At 43.8% G+C, this 24,618-nt stretch overlaps 1 protein-coding gene across 2 annotated transcripts in view; it reads right to left on the bottom strand.

Annotated features, from left to right (window-relative positions):
* Positions 1-7,137: 7,137 nt before the first annotated feature.
* Positions 7,138-24,618, bottom strand: part of PRC1 (protein regulator of cytokinesis 1) — a 42,728-nt gene continuing 25,247 nt past the window's right edge. The window contains exons 12-14 of one of the 2 annotated variants that reach the window (XM_056572026.1): positions 15,270-15,377; positions 14,710-14,895; positions 7,138-9,044 (exon numbers count right to left, since the gene is read on the bottom strand). In XM_056572026.1, the coding sequence (XP_056428001.1) occupies positions 8,973-9,044; positions 14,710-14,895; positions 15,270-15,377 (366 nt within the window). In that variant the 3' untranslated portion in view covers positions 7,138-8,972. The remainder of the gene's footprint in view (positions 9,045-14,709; positions 14,896-15,269; positions 15,378-24,618) is intronic. The other variant, XM_056572028.1, reaches the window with a different exon arrangement.

The raw sequence follows: 24,618 nt of genomic DNA, 5'->3' as shown, positions 1-24,618 counted from the left end.
ATGAATGCCCTCAAGGTATGGGGGAGCATACTAGGAAGCAGGACATCTGAGTGAAAATACTCCAGCCTACAAACTGACAGGAGCATGAATAATGGCGATAGAAAAGCTATGCAGGTGCAATAACTACTTTTGGCCACTAGAGGAGGCCTAACGCATGAGAGAGAACAGTGCTGAATACAGTAATTAGCCATTCAGCCACTGGAGGGCACAGAGCTTTCATGAGAAGCTTCTTTTTGTGAAACAGAAACTCGGGACGGGCAGGGAGGAGGAGGAGGAGGAGGAGGAGGAGGAGGAGCAGCGCCACCCGATCAGCGCAGGAGAAAAATGCACGCTGCCCACATCCCCCTGTGCACACCATGCACACCACGGAAGAAAGGGTATGTTAACCCCTGCAGTGCACCGGGGGGGGGGGGTATTGAAGGGAGGAGAGAAGGACAGCAACTGCCGCTGGCAAATAATAAAAGCCCAGAGGCTGCGGAAAGTAAACTGCCGCCCGAAAGACTCCCCCGCCGTCAGCTGATTAAGCTGTGGCATGGCGGGAGCAGAAGAGCGCAGAGTCCGCAGTCCCGTAGAGAGAATCCATGAGATGCCCAACCACCCACCACCGCCATAATGGCAGCATTGAAGGGGCTGTACTTAGTAAGGAGACCCCTGGAGGGAGTTTGACCCTTGGAAAGAGACCCTAGGGATATAGAGGAAGGGGGGTGTATGTAAATACTCACCCAGACTCCATCTTCCTATACTCGCCCAGGGCGGCTTCACCCAGCTTATGGCCATGCTGCATTGCGCCAATCTGCCATAGCGAGGCAGGCAAGACCAAGGGTACTCCGCCAGGCGCTGGCGATAAGGGGTTAACGCCCCATACTCTATGCACTGTCCACCTTTGTCGCATGTGGGAGATCAGGTAGCGCCATGCTCCTGTCGCCCAACCTAGAAAAAACAACAAAGGAAAGTAGGAATTATGACTTACCGATAATTCCTATCTACATAGGAACAGGAAGACAGGAAGCACAAGAGAGGTTAAAAGGGCCCCTCCCTCCATACTCCCTCAGTGTTTATAATTTACCAAGAGAGCAATGTTAAGATACATGTAAAAATACATATAAAAATTAAGGGTGGGAAAATATAGGTGCTGTCGTGATGGACTCATGAAAACCGAATTATCGGTAAGTCATAATTCCTACTTTTCACTTCATCCAGTCACGACAGCACCACATGAGACATACCAGATAAGTGTTGATTTATGGAGGGACCATGGCCTGCAGCACCTTTCGGCCAAAACCAAGCTCCTGAGAAGAGGCCACATCCAGCTTGTAATGCTTGAAGAAAGTGTGCGGAGAAGACCATGTTGCCGCTCCGCATATCTGTTCTAGAGAGGCCGAAGCTCTTTCGGCCCAGGAGACTGAAACAGCCCTAGTGGAATGAGCTTTGATGCCCACTGGAACTTCTTGACCCGCAGAAGTATATGACTTGACTTGCAGACTTAAGCCATCTTGAGATTGAATTTTTTGATGCCTTCTTCCCTCTATTTGGTCCTTGATACTGAACAAAGAGATTGGAATCTTTTCTCCAGGATCTAGTGGTCTCTAGTGCAGGACCACTCTCCCAACATCCAGTTTATGGAATTCTTCTTCTTTACTATTTTTGGGGTTGGCACAAAAGGAGGGAAGAATTGTCCTGAGATCTATGAAAGTTGGATACGACTTTTGGGAGAAAAGCAGGATTATGTTTTAAGATAATCTTATCTTCTAGTACAATTAGGTAAGGGTAATCTATAGACAGAGCTTGGATTACACTTACCGTATTTTTCGCCGTCTAAGACGCGATTTTTCTTCCCCAAAACTGGGGGGGGGGGGGGGGGGGGGGGAGTTGGTGAGTCTTATATGGCAAATACACATTAAAACCCTGTCCTATCGCGGCGGTCCCTGCGGCCATCAACGGCTGGGACCCGCGGCTAATACAGGACATCACTGATCGCGGTGATGCCCTGTATTAACCCTTGAGACGCGGCGATCAAAGCTGACCGCCGCGTCTGAAGCGAAAGTGACACTAACCCGGTGAAATTGCGGCGTCCCAAACAGCTTACAGGACACCGGGAGGGACCTTACGTGCGTCCTCGGTGTCTGCTCCGGGCCGGGATCCCCTGCATGGCCGGCGCTCTCAGTCGTCATCACGTCGTCGCGCACACCATCCCGTCATCCAATAGGAGCGGCGTGGGTAGTGGCGTGATGGCGGCAACAGAGAGAGAGAGCACAGACTTCCGGAGCAACGGGGACACATTGGGGACGCGGCGACAGCGATTGAGGGCGACATCCAGGGCAGCGGTACCGGTGACGGGTCCGGAGCGGCGGGGACATGTGAGTATTACCTCCTATACCAGTGGTCTTCAACCTGCGGACCACCAGATGTTGCAAAACTACAACTACTGGCTGGGAGTTGTAGTTTTGCAACATCTGGAGGTCCGCAGGTTGAAGATCACTGTCCTTTACTTACAATGTAAGTACATTGTATTTGGTTCAGAATCTTTTTTTTCTAGATTTTCCTCCTTTAAAATCTATATGCCGGCGCGTCTTATACAGCGAAAAATACGGTACTCTTCGGGCAGATGTTATTGCCACAAGAAAAACTGTTTTCCACGTAAGGAACCCGATGGATGAATCAGACAAAGGCTCACTTTAGTTAGAGATAAGACAATATTTAAGTCCCAAGGGGAAGAAAGGTTAGAGATTTTCGGTCGTATTCTGGAAATTGCTGAAAAAAATCTTGTTACTCATTTGTGTTCAGCAATGCAGCTGCCTGGACTTGTAGTGTACTCAGAGATAACCCTAGATCAAAGCCATCCTGTAGGAAATCTAATATTCTAGAAATATCAGGGTTAAGTAGATCCGGCAGAGAAGAGCCACACCAAGACAGAAACTTGTTTCATTGTTTAAGGTAGAAAGAGCAAATAGAATCCTTTTTACTTTTTAGAAGTCGATCACCTTTTTTGAGAGACCCTTTTGTTCTAACACAAACCTCCCAATAGCCAGTTGGAGATTTTCTAGGTTTTTGTGAAATAGAGGACCCTGGGATAACAGATCGTCCCTCTGAGGAAGAAGAATGGGTTCTGCTATGGCAAGGTATTTCAGGAGACTGAACCAGCTTCTTTTTGGCCACAACAGAGCTATGAACTTTCCCCTTCCTAACCTCACCTTCTGGAGAGCTCTCATGATCAGAGGAATTGGTGGAAACGCATAAGCTAGGTGGAATGACCATGTCTGTTGCAGAGCATCCACACCTTCTGGGTTATCTCTGGGGTTGAGAGAGAGAAGAACCGTTGTACCTTCCGATTTTTTCTGGACGCAAAACGGTCTATCTCTGGAAGACCCCAGGCTTGAGTCAGTGAGAGAAAGACCTGAGCATTCAGGGACCATTCTCCTGGATCCAGGATATGGCGGCTCAGAAAATTGTCTGAAGGATTGTCCATTCCCTTTAGGTGTACTGCAGAAAGGGAGGAGATATTTTGTTCTGCCCAAAGAAAAATCTTCTCTGCTAGAATTTTTAGGGGTGTGTGCCTTGTCCCCCCCCCCCCCCCTGATGATTGATGAAGGCCACTGCTGTAGTGTTGTCTGAGTAGATCTTTACGTCCAGGCCCCTCACATGATCCTTTGAAGCTCATAGCTTTGAATATCGCTTTTAACTCTCGATAGTTCGAGGAATAGGTTCGGGTTTCTTGGGACCATGCACCCTGTAGATAAAGATCTTCCACTATCGCTCCCCATCCCCAGAGACTGGCATCTGTAGTTATGGAGATGTATGGAAGAAGAATCCATGGCATCCCAAACTGAAGATTTTCTTTCTTTAGCCACCACTTTAGTGATTTCTTTGCAGTAGGGGGAATTATCTTTTTCTCTAGTGATAACAGAGCAATCCCAGGTCTTCAGGATTTGGGACTGAAGAACCCTGGAATGACTCTGGCACCAGGGAACAGCAGGTATACAGGAAGTCAGACCCCATTAGTGACATGGCTTCCCTTAGAGTGACAGATTTGCTTATCATCACCTTTTTTAAATTTCTCCTGAATGGAGGATATTTTTTCTCCTGGAAGAAAGGTTTTTTGTACCTCTGAATCCAGGGTCATGCCTAGGAATCTCCTGGTTCTGGAGGGAGAGAGATCCGATTTCTGGAAATGTATTATCCAGCCGAGGTCTTGCAAGCATGATACTGTCCACTGGACCTGTAGAGAGACAGTAAGTGACGAGAATTTGCAGTAATCAATAGGTCGTCTAAGTAGGGAATGATGGTGATCCCCTCTATTCTTAGGAAAGCTACGACCTCTACCATGACCTTTGTAAATATTCTCGTAGCCGAGGATATTCCAAAGGGTAGAGCTTTGAATTGGAAATGGTAGACTTCCTTGTTTAACCGAATTGCAAAACGGACATATTTCTGATGAGGCTCGTAGATTGGAATGTGGAAGTAAGCATCTTTTAAATCTATGGTCGCCATCCAGGCGTCTTTTTTTGGATTAGTGGAATAGCAGATTTTAAAGTTTCCATTTTGAATTTTTTGTAGGTAATACATCTGTTTAAACCCTTCAAATTTATAATGGTCCTGAAGGAACTATTGGGCTTTGGGACTAGGAATAAGTTGGAATAATGACCTAGGCCTTGTTCTTGCTGAGGAACTGGTATAATAGCCCCCAGGGATAACAGATCTTTTATACCTGAGCTGAGCCTCATGTTTGCATTTTCTGATCCTAGATCTGTAATGCAAAATCTTTGAGGAGGAGGGAAGGCAAACTCGATTCTGAAGCCGTTTTTGGGAAAGGAACGAAAATTACTTTTTTGTTTGGTAGATTTTTCTTCCGGAAGGACCTTTTTCTTATCTGCAGCTTGCTCCAGAATTTTATCTAACACTGGGCCAAACATAGAATTACCCTGGAAAGGAATACCGCAAAGCTTACTTTTTGAAATAGGGTCTCCTTGCCAATTTTTAACCCATAAGGCTCGCCTTACTGAATTGGACAGAGCAGCCGATCTGGAGGACATTCTGACCGATTCAGTCGAGGCATCTACTAAGAAAGCCGTAGCAAATTTTAACATAGGAACGGATTCTAAAATTTCTTATCTAGAAGTTTTACTGGAAAGATGCTTTTCAAGTTGTTCCAGCCAAATAAACAAGGATCTTGCTACTGTAGTGGCTGCAATATTGGGATTGATATGAGCAGAGGAAGCCTCCCACAATTTTTTTTAACAACCCATCCATCTTACGGTCTAAAGGATCTTTCAGCTGAGAGCTGTCCTCAAAAGGTAAGGATGTTTTCTTTACCACCTTAGACACTTTAACATCAACCTCTGGAACCTCGTTCCATAGTTTCGTATCTTCCTCACTAAACGGAAATCTTGAGCAAAACTCTTTGGAAAGCAATAACCTTTTCTCTGGTTCTTTCCACTCTTCTAAGATTAGATCCCTAATGTTGTCATGGACAGTGAACACCTGTTTTTTCGGTTTTAGGCCCGCAAACATGCAGTCTTGGATAGAGGTTGGTTCCTCCATTTCAGGAATGTTCATTGCATTTCTGACAGCATTAACTAAAATTTCTGTGTCTTCAGAGGAGAAATAATACCTCTTATCACTCCTTTGAGAACAAGGTTCAATAACTTCTTCCTGAGAGTTAGAACCCATGGAAACAATGTCAACTTCAGAGTCTGAATCAGAATTTATTAAGTAGAACTTTTTAGTAAAAAACTCAACTCGTCGTGTTTGGAGGAAAAAGAATGCCAAGTTGCATCCAAAGAACACCATACCTACTGTGAAGCACGGGGGTGTGGATACATCATGCTTTGGGGCTGTGTAAAAGGAAAGAGTTAATGGGATCATGTATCGTGAGATTTTGAGTGAAAACCTCCTTCCATCAGGAAGGGCATTGAAGATGGAACGTGGCTGGGTCTTTCAGCATGACAATGATCCCAAACACACCGCCCGGGCAACAAAAGGAGTGGCTTCGTAAGAAGCATTTCAAGGTCCTAGAGTGGCCTAGCCAGTCTCCAGATCTCAACCCTTTGGAGGGAGTTGAAAGTCTGGTTGCCAAGCGACAGCCCCCCAAAAAAATCACTGCTCTAGGGGAGATCTGCATGGAGGAATGGGCCAAAATACCAGCAAGTGTGTGTGAAAACCTTGTGAAGACTTACAGAAAATGTTTGACCTCTGTCATTGCCAACAAAAGGTATATAACAAAGTAATGAGATGAACTTTTGTTATTGACCAAATAATTATTTTCCACCATAAATTGCAAATAAATTCTTTAAAAATCAGACAGTGATTTTATGGATTTTTTTTTCTCATTCTGTCTCTCATAGTTGAGGTATACTATGATGAATTACAGGCCTCCCTCATCTTTTTAAGTGGGAGAACTTGCACAATTGGTGGCTGACAATACTTTTTATCCCCACTGTAAACCTATATCTAGTTGCTTATACATAAATACAAATAAAAGGAGCAGAACAATGTAGGCAGGATAAGACAAAACAGTTATCACTCAGAAATGGCTTTAACAAGGTAGATTTAATTTACTATACAAGAACTGTACAAAATGTCCAAAGCAATACATCAGGCACATTACCACAAGATAGATTTCTTTCTCAAAAGATACTGTGGAATGGGTCTTTAAAGTCATGAGGGACATTAAAGGGGTACTCCTGTGGAAAACTTTTTTTTTTAATCAACTGGTGCCAGAAAGTTAAACAGATTGGTAAATTACTTCTATTTAAAAATCTTACTCCTTCCACTACTTTTCAGTTGCTGTATGCTACAGACGAAGTTGAATAGTTCTTTTCTGCCTGACGACTGTGCTCTCTGCTGACACCTCTGTCCATGCCAGGAACTGTCCAGAGCAGTAGGAAATCCCTATAGCAAACCCTCTCCTGACACAGAGGTGTCAGCATAGAGCACTTTGGTCAGACAGATAAGAACTCCAGAAAGTAATAACTTCCTGTGGAGCATAGAGCAGATGATGAGTACTGAAAGGATTAAGATTTTTAAATAGAAGTAATATACATAACTGTTTAACTTTCTGGCACCAGAGATTTAAAAAAAAATCATCTTTTTCCACCTGAGTACCCCTTTATTCCCCCCCCCCCCCCCCCCCCCCCCCCCCATGAAAAATCTGATTATCACTTCAGACTAAGATTTCTTACCTAGATAGAAAGCCGAATCTGTGACCACATATAATGTAGATTGCTCTATATGTGTTAATAAATCCCATGACGTTAAATGAAAACCCAAACTGACACAGTGGCCCAGATTTATCAGTGTGCAATGCCAAGTGCAGGCCTTGGCACAGCATAAACACCAAGGAAACAGGCTTCCTGTGTCATGCCATGCCCTTGCATGGGTATTCATTCTATTAATTCTTTTTAGAGGTGTACTTATGACAGTGTAAAACTGTTAAATATTCATATCACAGAGTTACTGAATAGGCTGGTATGTGTTTCTAAAATTCATTATATAGCATCATATACTTTAAAAAAAGGGGTAGTCCAGGGAGCTAAACGTATTCATTACCCACAGGATAAAGAATAAGCGTCTGATCGTAGGGGTTCTGACTGCTGGGATCTCCATAAAGGGGCCTGCCCCCATCGCGGGGATAAGCAGGAGTGAGCCTGCTCAGCCAATTCCCTGTCTGTTGATTGGCTAAGCGGGCAGTCTTTCCTGCTTGACTCAAAAGTTGGGTGGTAGAGTTCTCCAAGGCCTGGTGAATTGCTGGGCTCTATACCTATACAAGACATTGCAGGGGGTCCCAGAGGTCGGATCCACCGCAACAGACACTTATCCTCTATCCACAGGATAAGAGATCAGTGTAGAATACTCCTTTAATTCATCATCAGCCCAGTAGGAGCTCTGCCTTAAGACATCTTAAGGAGGCCTACTGCAAATTTAAAAACTGTCATTTTAAAAGGAAGTTTCTAAAAACAAATGGCCTCTTTGTATGAGCTCTACTAAACTGTGGAGTCCTCAATGACATGTTAGTCATACAGATGACTACTGACATGAATCAGAGTTGCTTTAGCATCTGCATGATACATGGCATAACTGTCCATTGGTGATCACAGAGTATTATAGTGTTTAGACTGGTTTTATGGGCTCTGAAACAACTATAATTGTAGGCATTTCTCTTCACAAATGAAAGTGAATTATTGAACTTTGTCAAAGATTTGTGTTTTGTTTAAATAAATCAGGCTTTCCCAACGAGTGTGCCTTCAGCTGTTGCAAATCTACAACTCCAAGAATGCCTGGATAGCCAAAGGCTATCTGGGCACCATGGTGTGAAACATTAGGTCCAGTCATCTCTTTGTACTGATCAAACAGCCTTGTATTACAGTACTTTGTTACTTCTATATTTGCACTGTCAATGTACCAAAAGAAAAAAAAATGTTGAAACCAAAGTACATAGGTAGTGTTAAACTCTCTAAAACTCCATTTCCACAAGCCACCTCAATATGATCATTTGAGAATAAAATTATTTTGTGGTATTTACTGTAGTGACACTGAAAAGGAAAATACATGTGCAAAGTGTTCATGATAATGGCAGGACTAAGAACCGTATATATACACACACACACAAATATATTATAAAAACCTGGTCGTGACAGCAGAAGCCAGAACAACTTAATACAAGGAGGTATGCATATACAGTACAAAGTATTTCAATATATATCAATTCTAACTACAAGTTGTGATAACATCTGGCATTCTTCTGAGATCACTGAATGGAAGATTAGAAACTATTCATATAAGCTTAAAGAGATGAATTTACAGTGCAAAATTTAGCATGGACTTTGGTGCAAGTCCCTCTCAAAGCAGAGTCCTGGGAAAGCACCCATCATCTAAGAGACCACCACAATATATACACTGCGGCCACCCACAGTGACCAGTGATGCAAAATGTACACGTGCCTTTAGGTCCATTTCTGTCCTATTCCTGGGAGCACATCACATATTTGTTATGGTAGAGTTGAGGATTCGGGTGTTGGTGTTAACTCTTGTAGCTTTTGAAAGTTCTCGCTGTAAAAGGAAAAAAATGTAATTATTACTGGACAAGAAAGTAAGGGATGGAACATCAAGAAAGGGGCCAGGGCATGCAAAGGCACCTATGGAAAGATACAAGTTCTCATTGTGGACCTCCGATTACTAACAACTTTCCATAAAATCAATAGTATAAAGCAATAAGAAGTTTTTTTTTAACATATTGTATTACAGAAAAATGCCTCTATCTCCACTTTTCAGACTCTGTGCTCAATGCCTGCCTCCTTAACAGAATCTCTATAGCAGAGAGAAGGAAAGCTTCACTAAGAGATCAGGTAACAGCTGTCCATAAAAGTCATTTAATGGGGCTAACTACATGTGGAAACCTGGTGTGGTTTTTGCATGGAATCCGCTTTAAGTGACAATTTTATTTCAATATTATGGCAGAAAATTTGCACCGTATGAGCAACTATACTGAGGGGGGGGGGGGGGGTGTAAGCGGATTTAACCAAAAGTGTGAAAATTACCATGTGTCCACAGCCTTAAAAATGTTACTGTTATTTTTTTCCCTTTACATAGAGAAATGTCAACAGTCTTAATGGGGGAGGGTCTGGGTGCTGAGACACCCACCAATCACTAGAATAAGCAGGAAGTAGCACACAGGTAAGCACTTCTCTCCCCATCTCACTGCGGTATATGAATTCTATTGAAAGTCTGCAGCAAGGAGAGAGAATGATTGGGAGAGAAGTGCTAACCCCAGTGTTTCCCGACCAGGGTGCCTCCAGATGTTGCAAAAATACAACTCCCAGCATGCCCGGACAGCCTTTGGCTGTCCGGGCATGCTGGGAGTTGTAGTTTTGCCACCGCTGGAGGCACCCTGGTTGGAAAACACTAGGCTAACCTGAGTGTTTGTTCCTGCTTGTTCTAGTGATTGGTGGGAGCCTTAGCACCCAGACCCTGACCGATGAGAACTTCCTTAAATATAACAGTGACACTGTAAGAAAGCAGTTTAAAGGTGGATAAGAAAATACGTATTCGGTTAGAATAAATGTCAAAAAAGAGGATTAAAAGAACCTTTTTTTTTTTAACTTATAGAACACTTTATAAATCGGAGGTACAGGGGTCAGATGTTTGAGTCATTGGTACAGTCTTACAAAGAGGAAAAAGGCTCTGTTCACACTGATGTCACAGCTTGTTATTAAAGGAGCCGTAACGGTTACGAGGGATCTATTGTGTAACAGATCTTGGCGCATTAAAAGGAATAGAAAACCAGGCGGTAATGTCTTGAAAAAACAGCACCATATCTGTTCTTAGATTATGTGAGGTATTATAACTTGGCTCAATTCACTTTTGAGACTGAGCTGCAATACCACACACAACCTGAGGACAGAAGTTTTTTTTTTTTGTCCTATTTTTGGAAAAAAACACACTATTCAAAAAAATCAAATTTTTGCTTTCTCATAAACATTTTTGAATTTTAGAGTCATTTTTGGCGATTTATATAACCAACATTGCTGAAAGGTGCTGTAAAGAACTAGACTACTTCATGGTCTTCATTTTATTATTATACTGTATCTATGAGAGGACTAAAAAAAGCAGTAGAACAGTCCAACTCTTACAACATGGTGCCCTTCTCTGGAGCAGTGAATTAAAGGGCAAGTACATCTTTATCTTTTTGTATAATTCTATTGCACCTTTCAGAAATGTTGCATGGCCTTTATTGTGTGTTCTCAGCAGTGTGAGACTTGCTGATTATTTGCTGCAGCAGAAAAGTGACTATAGACAGTACAGTAAAGCAGGGTGTTAGACAGCACAAGTATTGCTCTAAACTTAGAAAAGATGGCATGATGATGAAGCCATCCAGCTAAAAAGGGAACATGTCTGGAGTCTGGCATCTGTTAGGTCAAGGGGGCATATGGCTACATTTGGTGTACGAGACTGGAGCTGTTTCGATGTATACACCAAATCTGTCCTTGCTAATGAAGTGTGAACATAGTTTTAGGTGTAGTAAACTATGTAGAATTTGATGCCAGCACTAGAAAGTAATACTGCAAGCTGGTTCCCCACTTACTGAAGCTAAATAACAGGCCTTCAAATTGGGGTACAGCAGTTTCCATCGATCACATGCTTTTGGACAAATTACTATTCCACTCTGATAGATAATTATTCTGACACCCAGCATCCACTATATATACCAAAAGCAAATGATATGGAGGAGGAATCAAGCTGACTATTCTACTTGGATATGATGATTCAAATAAAAGAAATGGATACATCGTAAGATTAGCCTGGGCCAATAAGAGTTATCTGATGAGTTGCCAAAGGTTTAGGGGCTCAAGCATTGTCCTGAATATGCTAATGTAGTAAAGAAGCACATAGAAAAAAAAACATAACGAATAATAAAGTCAAACATCAATAATAAAGTAAAGCGAAAGGGACAAGACAGAACAGCATTAATAACACAGCAAGTCATGTTAATTGTGTTAATACACACAGAGGGTTAAAAATACAGCAAATAAACAGCAAACAGAACTACTGTTAAATAACAGCAACACAGTCAGGTTCTATTCTCTGCCTACAAGAACTGTTTTGTAATACTGTAGATGACATACAATCTAGTGAAAAGTGCAATGCGGTGAAGAGGTTCCTGTATACCATGCTTTACAGATAAGGTGGGGTACTGCTACTATTAAAGATGAACAGTTACTGTTAATATCCTACTGAGAAGCCCACTTTACCCATCATCCCTTCACCACTGTGGGTATCCAGAGAGTGTTAAAGGAGTTAAATAACACCTTAGGGGAAACAGCAGCTGGAAGAACAGGTAAATCCCAATTGCATGCACCAGGTATGTGTAATGTGGTGGATACAGACCTGGAGTATATGGATGTGGAGTCAATGTGTGTGGAGTCTCTCTATAAACACAGAATACCAGTAAAAACATGTGCAGATCAGTCATGACATTGTTAAAATACAACGTGTATTCTGTGAATTTTTTTTTTTTTTTTTACCTGATATCAAGTTAAAAAAAAAAAAAACATGCACATCAGTGAATCACTACTTGCCAGGGCTCCCCATTTTACAAGGGGCCCATAGATGGGTGCAGATATCTCATTGTGCCCTGTTGAACAGGTTTTTTTTTTTCTTTTAAAGGCTACTAACCCTCGATAGCCTGCATCTCTATTTATCTAACCTAAACTGTTAAGGTTGTAACTGCAGAACGCAGCAATTTTATTTTTGTTTTTCATTCCCATATTGTGAAAAAGATGCTACTTTTTGGCTAAGTTTCCACTTTTTTTTTTTTTTTTGCAAAACGCAAAGAAAAACGCCAATTCTGCCGCATGGCGCTTTTTTGGTCAAAAAACGCTGCGGCCAGATGTTAGCTGTAAGTCAATGAGAAATCGCAAATTTCGAATTCCACTTTGTTTTTTCACTTTGGCATTTTTTTAATCCTTTTGGCGTTTTTTCACTTTTTCTGCGTTTTTTTCCGCTCTTTGGTGTTTTGAAAAAAAACGCTGTAGTTCCCTCAAACCAGCGTTTTTTGTCAAAATCGTGGCGTTTTGCTCCAATAGAAGTCTATGGGAGTGAGAAAACACCAAGAAAAACGCTATGTGGATTTTAACTTTGGCGTTTTTGCAGGCGGTTTTTAATCTTTTTTGGACTTTAGCGATCCAAAAAAAGTGATGTATATAGCTGTTTTTAATAAAATTTCGTAGGGTACCATAAAAATGTTTTTGTTTTTTTTTTCAAAAATATACAGTAGTGAAGGAAAAAAATTGTATCTAACCAAATGTATATTATTGAAAAAAAAAAACTATTACTTTTTAAACAGGGAACAATTTATGTGTGCGAGGAAATAAAAATGTAGCCGACAATTATGAAAATGTATTGTGTGTGTGTTTTTCACTTTTTTGCTTTATTTTTTACATTTTTTTTAGTTAGTTCTACTACTCCCAGCATGGAACACACTGTTCCATGATGGGAGTAGTACTACCTGTACTAATAGACAGATCGCCCGCTGCGATGTATAATATATAGATGCTGCGGCCGCTTTTCTATGGTCCCCTGCCCTGACGTATATTTACACTTATTCATATTTCCCGCAGGGCTGTGATTGGCCAGATGGTTCCAGCCAATCACAGCTCTCTGTGAGAAATAGGAACATGTGTATATATACGGCCGTGCAGGGGACCATAGGAGAGCGGCCACTGCATCTATACATTATACAGGAGCATCACAGCGGCTGTCAGAAGTGATACCCGCTGTTATCTTTCCATAACTGCAGGTAATACTACTCCCAACATGGAGCACACTCTGCCTCATGCTGGGAGCTGTAGTACCTGCATTAATAGACAGATCGAAGCGGGTGTCAGAAGTTACACTTGCTGCGATCTGTCTATTAATACAGGTACTACAGCTCCCAGCATGGAGCAGAGTGTGCTCCATGTTGGGAGTAGTAGTGCCTGCTTAAGGACACATCACAGTGGATGTCACTACTGACACCCGATGTGATCGTCCTGTCTATAGCAGAGATGGAGCGGCTGTATACATCGCTCGCATCCCTGCTCTGCACTATACTCTGGGCCGGCCACTCATTCATCTTTTCCTCAGAGCTGTTATTGGCTGAAACCATCCGGCCAATCACAGCTCTGGGTGGGAAATATGAATTTCTGTAGACATCATTGGCCGGAGTATAGTGCAGAGAGGCGAGCGATGTATAGACCCCCCGCTTCTCTGCTATATTATGGACGATATATGTCTATAGTACAGGTACTATCACTCCCAGCATGGAACAGTCTGTTCCATGCTGGGAGTAGTAGTACTACATAAAAAAAAAAATGTTGAAAATGTATTTTAAAAAAAAAGTGAAACACACTTCATTAAAAATTAATAAAAATTGGGTTATAAAATATATACATTGCGTTTAATAAAAAAAAATTCCATCACTGCTGCATCCTTATTTTTTTTTTTGGTACCCAAGAAAGTTTGGGTACCAAAAACAAAACGCCAAGGTGCAATTTCCACACAAATGAAAAAAAAAAAGCCAGAAAAAAACGCCAGAGAAAACGCATGATGACGTCACTTGCACTGGCGATTTTTCAGGCGTTTTTTTAAATCCCTAAAAACGCAGTGCAAAAAAACAAGTGGAGACTTGGCCTTGTGTCGACTGTGTGTGCGTTTGTTGGCTTTTTCACAGGATTAATACAATTTTTAATAGCACTATTATAGGGCAACTATAATGTTATGAATAAGTTAATTTAAAAATAGTAATTATTATTTTGTGGGCGAGGGGAAAAACAAACAACAAAATCAATTAATACTTTTTAGTTTTTGTTCAAGATTGTGCATCATGTGATAAAATGTTGTTTATATATAGCTATAATACTATAAGTTACAGGACTATATGTTTCTCAATAAAATAGTTTTGTCGTTTTTATCACTATTAATAGGCTCGCATACATAGCAGGCTTGGGGGTCTGTTTTAGGCTCATGGCCATGAGGAAAATCACTTGAAAGGGACCTTGGCACGCTGTTAATGCTGCCCTCTCTAAGCATAATAGGAATGACAGACACACTGTTTTAAGTGTGAGTCACGGACAATACTGCACTTCTTTACTGTATATAATGTATGGAATCAATTCCCACCTTCCTGACTGTGTGCTGCTGCTGCTATTTGTGTTTTGTCTAAGAAAAGGTGAATTACCGCAAACTCAGAATAGGTGCTGGCAACAGAGTTAACGCTGAGGTTACGCTGGGCAGGAATTGTGAGGTGGCACCCACCACTCATGGCAGTTCCATTTAATTGTGACATGTTTTCTTTATTCTTTTCCAGTCTTCTTGCTTGTGGGGTCTTGAAGGATCTGGTTGGAGTTCGCAGGGGCAGTCCAGGCTAAAATAAAATTATAAAAAATGTGTTTAATTTAAATTGTAAATAAATGATATTAAAGTTAGAAACAAGTAAGTTTGCCATATGTATTTTGTCAGAATTTTATCTAAGAAGATAAGAAAATTCAAACGCGACATATTTCTACTTAATGAAAATTAATGTAATAGGGTTTCGCTTATTAGGCCAGGGGGTGGAACTTTTAGACTTGTTCACTGTGGTTTTTATCAATCAAAAAAACACATCATTTATTCATTAAATTCCCCATAGAATAATAAGCAAGGTTTATTTCATAGTGTAAAACAAAGTCAAGGCTCACTGAAATGCATATTAGGCAGCTAAAGTTAGATTCAAAAAATATCTCTGTGCTATTAACTGACCTTGCCACCACTAGGGGGTGGACGTGATACAGGTGAGTGGCACATTGTTCCACCGAATGCAGAACGTAGTGTTGTGTTGGTAGAACTGGAAACGGATGTGCCATTAAGCTGAGGGGGGAAAAGCAGGCATGTTAGTGCAAGAATAAGTAAGAACAAAATGCACATGCATAGCAGTGTTACTTGCAGCTGTACAGTTATACTCCAAGTAGCTACTTTGTTGGATACACTAGTGAAGCTGAGCTATAGAAGGGGCAGTGCAAAGCAGTCTGTGAGCAACATAAAAGTGTTCGTTTTGAAGAAAAGAATGCTTACATGATAGAAGGTATAGTAAAAATCAGGTGGATGGGTCTTTTGGAGAGACTTTGTTTACTGATACAATATAATATATATATATATATATATATATATATATATATATATATATATATATATATATATATATAGTAGAATAAAGTGTCCCGCAGCACTCCAGTAGTGATCAAAATAGGTTTATTACCTCAAGGTAAGATACAACGTTTCGACCGTCACCACGGTCTTTTTCAAGCATAAGCTAGTGACACACTCCTCCCATATTTATATGGGGTACAATATCAAAAGGTGATTGTGCTCAAAGAAAAAACATGTATTACAGTGAATAATGTGACAATTGTTTAGAAGAGGAACATAATGATACATGAAAAAAATGCATACTTTTAACAAGACAGTGTAATTAGTGCTGTACAGTATATACAACCTGACATATATCGCATCATGTGTAAGTGACAATTAGTGTACAGGTGTGTGGACATTAAAAGTAATCAGGGTAACATGCCACGAGGTCAAACACTCACCCATCTGTGGTAATGGCGGCCATTCCCCGACGCCGTGTGTGCACACGGCTCTAGGGAATTCCGCAGACCAGCCGGAGTACAGCCAATCACAAGGGGGCGTCGCGCGTTGCTAAGCAACGACTGTAGCTCGCGGTCCGCGCACACTCACTGTGCTTCCGGATGCCGCGGGCGCCATGACACTTCAGGGAAAGTAGTGTCCTGTTTGGCGCATGCGTATAGATGTGTGTAGTTGTCAATGAAGCCATGTGTAGTGCGGGCAAAGTTCCCGTACTTGATCTGTCAAAACATATGTAATATAATAATGTGGATGAATGTATGTAAGTAACTACGGAAGATGAGAAATGTGTATTGGTGTGGTGAAAACAGGAGTGTATGTAGAAAATGATAGGTGTGTGAGTGAATAACGGGAGATGGATGTGCATGAGTGAATGAATCCTTAGTATATAAGGAAATTGAAAATGGGGAATTACAAATAAAAATGAAAATAAGAAAAAAAGAAAAAATAAGAATGTAAGAAGTGTACGGGTATACATATGTAGGTGTGAGGGTGGTGGCAAGGTGTGGCTGGGAAGGCAAGCTGTGTGAAGCACCTGCATAGTATATACATAGGAACATGATTTTGTACATGCACGTATGTATACACATGCATCAGTGTATAGCTGTGTTTGTCAGTTGATCTGGCTCACATAAAGATGTGTATAGAGGAATAAAATAAAATAAACGTAGATGAGAGCAATTTCATTCTTGGTTGGCTGCACTCGGGTGGTAAGGGTCTAGAACTGGTAGAGTGGTCAGATAGATGATGGTCAGTGGTGTTTGATCGACGTGTCCCCTGATCATCTGCCTAAAAACAAAGCAAGAATAGTTAGCATGTTGAAAGAAGAACACTGTATAGAATTGATCATTAGAATTCATATACAGTGAATGATAGATGAGTTAGTATACTGCTCAGTGTGTGTGTCACAATTTATATATACAATCAAGTTCAACTGGCAGGTCAAGTCATCGGGATAATTTGTAGATACCTGTGGTTACAGTGAAATCTACGTTAAGTCCATGGGGGCGTAGTGTGCCCAACTCATGGATCCAACGCAATTCGCACCTTTTGAGTATGCTAACTCGGTCGCCGCCTTTCTTAGATATGGGAACATGATCTAGCAAAGTAAATCTGAGGTCATTTTCATGATGTCCAGATTTCGTAAAATGTTTAGCTACGGGTAGGTCCAGGCGCTTCTTACGGATTGAGTACCTGTGTTGGTTGAACCTCGTTCGGAACTCCAATGTGGTTTCGCCTACATATAGCAGTTGGCAAGGGCATGTGAGAACATACACCACAAATTCAGATGTACAGGTCAGGTACCATCTTATCCTGTATTGTCTGTTCGTGGTTGGATGTTTAAAGTGTGGGCCCTTGTCCATGCGAGTGCAGTTAATGCAGTTCCGACATGGGTAGCTGCCTTTATTTTGTACAGTGAGGTATCTTTGTTGGCCCCCTAAACTTGTAGAGACATCTGTTTTCACAAGTTTGTCTCTCAAGTTCGGGGGGCGCCGGTAAGCCATAATGGGGTTGTTTTGGAATTCCTCTACCTGTGGAAAACTGTCTCGGAGAATATGCCAGTGTCGTTTGATAATTCTGGCAATTGTTGTGGATCTGTCACAGTATGTTGACACAAAACTAATGCGTTTGTTGGATTGGGCTGCTTTTGTCTGGTGCAATAGTGACTGTCGTCTGAGAGTGAGTGTCTCCTGTTTACTTCTCTCAACCAATGATTTGGGGTATCCCCTCTGTATGAAATTCTTGGCCATTTTGTCGAGTGCAGGTTCTACCCTTTCGTCAAGGCTAACTATCCGTCGTGCTCTGAGCATCTGGCTTTTGGGTAGGGATCTAACCATGGGGCGAGGATGGTGACTGTTATAGCGTAGCATGGAGTTGCTATCAGTGGGCTTGGTATAAAGGTCTGTATGTAGTTTACCATTTTGTGAGATGACTAATGTGTCTAAGAACTGGACTGATTCTGTAGAATGAGAGAGTGAATTTTATATGGTCATTTATGTTGTTGAGGAATGTCAGAAATTCGTGTAGTTGAATGACCGTGCCTGTCCAGACGAGGAAGATATCATCTATGTATCGCCACCATGCCAGTACATGACTGGCATGGTGGGATACATAGACAGACCCCTCCTCAATCTCTGTCATGACCAAATTGGCGTAGCTGGGCGCCACGTTGGTCCCCATAGCGGTCCCAGCTGTTTGTAGGTAAAATTTGTCATTGAATAGAAAGTAGTTACATTGTAGGACTAATTCAAGAAGTTGGATAAAGAATGAAGTTTGCACAGGAGAAAAATCTGTAGAGATCGTTCTGCGAATGGTCGGAATGCCTAGCTCGTGTGGAATTGAGGTGTATAGACTGGTGACATCTAGGGATGCCAATATACTGTTCTTTGGAAGTGTGACTTGTTCGATTTTTTTGAGGAAGTCCGAGGTGTCTTGGATGTAGGATTTGGCCCTGTGTACATAAGGACGTAGTATTTGGTCCAAAAATACGGATATATGGCTCGTGAGTGAGTCTCTCCCGGAGACAATTGGTCTCCCGGGAGGGTTCACCTTGGGAAGGAAATATATCATGGGTGTTGAAGGACACAGGACAGTCAAAAAATTAAAGAGAGGGCGGTCAATGATCTCCATAGTCAGGGCATCTACCAAGACTATATTGATCTTCCTTTGTATGTCAAATTTAGGGTCTTTGTTCAGTAGTGTATATGTAGAGGCATCCCCCAATTGTCTCATAGCCTCAGCAATGTATTTTGAGCGGTCCATGATCACAACCGATCCCCCTTTGTCAGCGGGTTTTATGATCAGGCTGTGATCATGGACCAAATCATTGATTGCTCTCAATTGTTTCTGTGAAATGTTGTGAGCTGCACTAACACTTCCAGAGGTGCGCAGTTTGTCAGTATCATTTTTAACAAGAGTACAAAATGTATCGATGGCAGGTACGTGTACCTGTGGAGAAAAATTGCTGGGCACACTAATGTCATAGTTACAGGCACGAAATTGTACATTATTGACATTAGTGTCAACATTAGACGAACTAGAATTGTTCATAAACCACATTTTAAGTTTCAATTTTCTAAAGAACTGAATAAAGTCCAATTCAAGCTGGAACCAATTAGTATGGTTAATAGGACAAAAGTTCAAGCCCCTAGCAAGTAATAAACATTGTGAATCAGATAAAGGGGTAGAAGATATATTTACCACTATTTTTTTGGTGGTTTGGTCTTCAACTGTGTCGTCCTCACGCCCCGGCTTCTGGTTCTTGAGGGATCGTTTCCATTTGTGACCTCCCCTTCTGGTGGGTCGCTGGTATGAGTCTGGCGTGCCCCTAAAAAATCCTGGGGGGCAGTAGGTGAACTGGATGCTGGTTCAGTAGGACGAGCGTTCTGGCGTGAGGTCCCCGGTTGGTCCTTCAAACGTCTTGTCCTCCTGATGTTGGTGGACAAGTCGCCCCAATTGTATATGCGGCCATTTTGGTAGTCTTGCACATCACGGTACCATTTGTGACGTTTGATGTTTTCTTGTTCTGTTTTGAGTTTTGCCAAGAAGGAAGATTGTTTGGAACATAATTTGGTGTAATCATCGCTAGACAGTATTGTTTCCAAGGTAGATTCCAGTGTCTTTACTTTGTCACTTGTAGCAGCAATGTCTCTTTGAAGAAATTCAATGTTCAAAATAATCACATCGGCAGCGTATTTGTTAGCTATATGTTCAAACCGCGGCATCCGGAAGCACAGTGAGTGTGCGCGGACCGCGAGCTACAGTCGTTGCTTAGCAACGCGCGACGCCCCCTTGTGATTGGCTGTACTCCGGCTGGTCTGCGGAATTCCCTAGAGCCGTGTGCACACACGGCGTCAGGGAATGGCCGCCATTACCACAGATGGGTGAGTGTTTGACCTCGTGGCATGTTACCCTGATTACTTTTAATGTCCACACACCTGTACACTAATTGTCACTTACACATGATGCGATATATGTCAGGTTGTATATACTGTACAGCACTAATTACACTGTCTTGTTAAAAGTATGCATTTTTTTCATGTATCATTATGTTCCTCTTCTAAACAATTGTCACATTATTCACTGTAATACATGTTTTTTCTTTATTGAGCACAATCACCTTTTGATATTGTACCCCATATAAATATGGGAGGAGTGTGTCACTTGCTTATGCTTGAAAAAGACCGTGGTGACGGTCGAAACGTTGTATCTTACCTTGAGGTAATAAACCTATTTTGATCACTACTGGAGTGCTGCGGGACACTTTATTCTACTATACAACACTGCTGCTGCCAGTGACCCGGGCTGCGATTGGGCCCGCTTGCACCCGCTACACCTTTGCATCCCTGGTGTGCTGCTCCTCCTTGCTATCTGGATATATGGATATATATATAGAGATATATATATATATATGTATATATATAGTGGATCGACAGATTATCGGTTTGGCCGATATTATCGGCCGATAATCACGATTTTGGGCATTATCGGTATCGGCAATTACCTTGCCGATAATGCCCCGACCCGCCGCACCACGACCACCCAGCCCCCCCCCTGACCCGCCACGCCGCACCGGCCCGTTCCCCATTGCCTCCCCCATCCCCAGTTTTATAATTACCTGTTCCCGGGGCCCACGCTACTTCTGGCTCCTGCTGCGTCCTGCGCTACGCTGTGCGCAATGACGAGTGACGTGCGCGACGTGACGACACCGTCAGTGCGCACAGTGACAGCTCAGGAGGACGCCACCGGAGCCAGATGTAGAGTGGACCCCGGGAACAGGTAATTATAAAACCGGGGATGGGGGGTGCGCGCGGTGCGGCGGCGGTGGGGGGCGTGGCGGTGGGGGGAGCGGTGCGGCAGGGTTTTGATAAATCTCCCCCATTGTGTGTATGTATGTTCCAGCATCACTTCCAAACGGCTAAAGATATTAACATGAAAGTTGGCACACATGTTGCTTATATGTCAACAACAAACATAGAATAGGTGATTTAACCCTTACCCACCCCCATTTGCCAGGGTCAGGGTTTTTGTTTTAAGTCCCATACAAGTCTATTGGAAAGAGGGATTTTTGTCTTACCGTAAAATCCTTTTCTCAGAGGATCCATTGGGGGACACAGACCTTGGGGTGTATGCTGTTGTTGCTAGGAGACTTGACACTAAGGAAACCAAAAAGTCGTCTCCTCCCAGCAGGATATACCTGCCTACAGAGCCTGAGGTAATCAGTTTAGTCCCCAAGCAGTAGGAGAGGACCGAGAGGCAAAAAACCAAGACCAGTCCGAGGTATCCAGAACAAAAAAATTAACTGAACACACCCTCGGTAACCAAAACCGGAACACCTAAGAAAGGGCGGGAGGCGTGTCCCCCAATGGATCCTCTGAGAAAAGGATTTTTCGGCAAGACAAAAATCCCTCTCTCTATCGGCTCCATTGGGGGACACAGACCTTGGGACGTACCAAAGCCGTCCCTAGGGTGGGCACAGAAAACAATCAAGGGGCAGGCTGGGCCACCGCCGCCTGCAACACCTTATGGCCCAGACTAGCATCCGCGGATGCAAAGGTATGAACCTGGTAGAATTTAGTAAAAGTGCGCAAGAACGACCAGGTAGCCGCCTTACAGACTTGAGAGGCTGAGGCTCTGTTATGAAGAGCCCAGGAAGCTCCAACAGAATGCGTGGAGTGAGCTGAAACCCTGAAAGGAGAGGTCTTCCCCCTACAACGGTAGGCTTCCGAAATGGCAGGCCTAATCCACCGTGAAATGGTCGCTTTAGAGGCAGGTAGACCCTTATGGGGACCGTCCATAAGAACAAAAAAGGAATCACACTGACGAAAAGAAGATGTAACTGATATGTAGGTACGCTCCGCCCGTACCACATCAAGTTTATGAAGCAAACGCTCCCCGGGATGAGATGGAGCGGGACTAAAGGACGGGAGTACAATATCTTCATTAAGGTGGAAAGCAGAAACCACCTTAGGCAAGAAAGAAGGAACCGGACAACAAACAACTTTGTCCTGATGGACAATTAGAAAGGGAGAGCGGCAAGAAAGAGCCGCCAATTCCGAAACCCATCTGACGGAGGTAATTGCCACAAGGAACGCCACCTTCCAGGAAAGGAGACGAAGGGAAACCTCCCTGAGGGGTTCGAAGGGCGCGCCATGTAGAGCGCCAGGGACCAAATTCAGATCCCAAGGAGGTGTAGGAGACCTGTAAGGAGGAGCCGCGTGGGCCACTCCTTGAAGAAAAGTCCGAACATGAGAATCAGATGCCAGAGGGCGTTGGAAAAGAATGGAAAGGGCAGACACTTGACCCTTTAAAAAGCTGAGAGCTAATTGTTGATCCAGACCTGACTGCATGAAAAATGAAAGAAGTAGAGGAAGGGAGAACACGACTGGAGAAAGAGATTGGGATTTGCACCAACGAAAATAAGACCGCCAGGTACGGTGGTAAATCCTTGCGGAAGAGGGCTTGCGTGCCTTAAGCATGGTGCGAATCACCTGTGTTGAGAAGCCACGGTCCCTTCGTACCGCGGTCTCAACCGCCACGCCGTCAAATGCAGCGACGGTAAATTGGGGTGGCACAGGGGACCCTGAGAGAGAAGGTCTGGACGAAGTGGAAGGCGCAGCAGAATGTCGTCGGCGTTCCGCGCCCTCCAAGGCCAATCTGGAGCCATGAGAATGGCGGGAATGTTCTCCGCTCTGAGCTTCCTCAGTACCCTGGGAAGGAGAGGAAGAGGAGGAAACAAATAAGGAAGAGCGAACCCCGACCAAGGAATTACCAGTGCGTCCGCTGCTAGAGCACGGGGTCCCGTGACTTTGACACATAGAGGGGAAACTTCTTGTTGTGGCGGGATGCAAAGATGTCCACATCTGGAGTTCCCCAGAGGCCGCAGATCTCTGCAAACACCTCCGGATGAAGGGAACACTCTCCGGGATCGGGAGAGGACCGGCTTAGGAAGTCCGCTTCCCAATTGTTTACGCCTGGAATGTGGATAGCCGAGATGGCCGGAACCCTGAGCTCCGCCCAGAGAAGGATCTTTGAAACTTCGGCCATCGCCGCCGAGCTGCGGGTGCCGCCCTGGCGATTGATGTATGCCACCGCAGTGGAGTTGTCCGACTGGACACGAACTAGGCGGCCCTGGAGAAGGTTCTACCAATGTAACAGACAAAAGGTAGATTGCTCTCAGTTCCAGGATGTTGATCGAGAAGAGCGTCTCCCTGGAAGACCAAAGGCCCTGGACTGTCCGGTCTCTGAAGACACCCCCCCCCCCCCCCCCAACCCGAAAGGCTGGCATCCGTCGTGACTACCAGCCAATGGAGGGGCAGGAAGGAGCGCCCCTGAAGAAGCAGGGGGGGAACATAGCCACCACAGAAAGGAGCGGCGAGATGCCCGAGGAAGTACGATCTTGCGATCGAGGGACAATGGAGACCTGTCCCACCAGGATAGAATCGCAAGTTGAAGGGGACGGAAATGAAACTGAGCGAAGGGAACGGCCTCCATGGCCGCCACCATCCGACCCAGGACTTCCATGCAAAATCGGATGGACACTGGCGAAGGGTTCCTGAGTATACGAACCCCTGACAGAAGGGTCAATCGCTTGTCCGATGGGAGGTGAACCCGGGCGGACTGAGTGTCGAACCGAAGTCCTAGAAAAACCAGGGACTGAGTAGGGGATAGGTTGGACTTGTCCCGATTGTACAACCAACCAAAGCGAGACAGGGCCTGAAGGGTGAGGCTCTCTAGATTCTGGTCTCTGGACGGAGCCTTGATCAGAAGGTCGTCCAAGTAAGGGATCACCGAGATCCTCCTTGTCCGAAGCAGGCCGATCACCGGTTCAAGGACCTTGGTGAATACCCTCGGAGCTGTGGCCAGGCCGAAGGGGAGAGCCACAAACTGGAAATGTCCCTCCGGGACAGCAAATCTGAGGAACTGCTGGTGTCCCGGAAAAATCGGAACATGGGAGGTAGGCGTCCCTGATGTCCACCGAGAAAAGAAACTCCCCTTGATCCATGGTCGCCACAACCAAACGGAGAGACTCCATGTGGAAGTGGCGCAGGAGGAGATTCCTGTTGAGAAGCTTTATATCCAAGATTGGGCATACGGAACCCCCTTTCTTGGGAAGTACAAAGAGGTTGGAATAAAAACCTCAAAAGCGTTCCCTGGGAGGAACCGGGACAATGACCCCCTGAATGAGGAGGGCCTGAAGTGCACCCCGAAAGGCCTTTGCCAAAAGAGGGAGACCGCGGAGCTCGGGAAAGGAAAAAACGATCCTTTGTAAGAGAAGCAAACTCGATCCGGTAACCGTTGGACACCACGTCTCTGACCCAGGAGTCCTGCACCTGTGTGGTCCAGACGTCCCGGTAGAGTAACAAACGACCTCCCACCTGAGAAAAATCCGCAGATGGGGGCGTCCCTTCAGGCAGAGGTGGGTTTGCGCGGAACGGTTATCCGATTTCCAGGATGGCCGAGC

This window comes from Hyla sarda, chromosome 4, assembly GCF_029499605.1.
Source record: "Hyla sarda isolate aHylSar1 chromosome 4, aHylSar1.hap1, whole genome shotgun sequence".
Lineage (NCBI taxonomy): Eukaryota > Metazoa > Chordata > Amphibia > Anura > Hylidae > Hyla > Hyla sarda.
Note: the sequence above shows the minus strand (reverse complement) of the source record. Positions and strands in the feature narration are given on the sequence as shown.